This window comes from Perkinsus marinus (genome assembly GCF_000006405.1).
Source record: "Perkinsus marinus ATCC 50983 genomic scaffold scf_1104296964282, whole genome shotgun sequence".
NCBI lineage: Eukaryota > Perkinsozoa > Perkinsida > Perkinsidae > Perkinsus > Perkinsus marinus.
In genome coordinates, this window is record NW_003204725.1 from 1 (window position 1) to 1,013 (window position 1,013).

Sequence of the window (1,013 nt, forward strand, 5' to 3'; positions counted from 1 at the left end):
AAAGAACAACATTTCACACAGTAAGATTTACGATCCATCTTGGCGAAGAGGAAAATCGATTCAAAGTGGTAGCAAGCAGTACGATTGCATATTCCACAGCGGAGCTACTAGAGATACTACCAGTAACAGCACTTGCCGACAACACTGCAAATATCGCCTTTGCATCCGTCTCATACAACACCCGCTTCTCAGCAAAAAGTCTCTTACACGTATTAGACCTATAAACAGATCGACAATACCCAATGCAACTCATTCAACTATACCTAGGGTCAGTCGCCAGTGCAATGGCCTCAGCGAGTTCCTCAACATCTGATGCTTTTTCCAGCTTAGTAAGAGGGCGCTTACTGACCAACTGAGATATGGCAAAACAGGGTGAGGTGAACTTTGTACATTGTATGATTGAGATGCGTCGTGATTCTACTCGAACATAAGAGTAACCAATTAGCAGAGCACACAACTAGTAGCAAATTGAGAGAAAACGAAGTATTCCGAGAAGCTGAAGCAAGAGAATCCGGCAACAATATCTCCCAACCTACTGAGTCATGAGTAGTCCCTAACGCCATCAAGGCCTTGATCGTACCAGGTACTGATATCGGACCTGAGACAATATTGTGAAGTATATCAATAACTCTACCGTCTCACCTTGCCCCCTAACGATTCGATCCGTGAGGGTCGTCCAAAGATTCACCGAACCGCCTCCTGCTGTAGCTATGCACTGTCCAGTGATCGCACCAGACGCCTAAGGGGAAAACACTAACAAAAATAAAACAACAGATAACTGACCTTCGCTCGGTTGATGAGCAACCTCGCTAAATGCTTGGCAAGCTGCTGGGTGTCAGCTGGCCTCGCCGCCGAGTTCTTCACAGCCTTCTCTGTCATATTCGCGAGGGCAGTCACAAGCGACTGATCTACCTCCGGGAGACACGCTACTGCCCTTATTATCTGAGACACATACATACCACTGTTAGGTTCAATACACATCTCTGCATTCGGGTAAGCTCAAAGCCCTCCAG

The 1,013-nt window shown here is 46.6% G+C and overlaps 1 protein-coding gene across 1 annotated transcript; it reads right to left on the reverse strand.

The window, feature by feature from the left end:
* Positions 1-263: 263 nt before the first annotated feature.
* Pmar_PMAR004882 (hypothetical protein) lies at positions 264-879 on the reverse strand (the record flags this gene model as incomplete). Its single annotated transcript, XM_002770711.1, has 4 exons — positions 264-352; positions 537-598; positions 643-739; positions 784-879. Coding segments are annotated over 4 exons (344 nt in total), but the record flags the coding sequence as incomplete, so codon positions are not given.
* Positions 880-1,013: the final 134 nt, after the last annotated feature.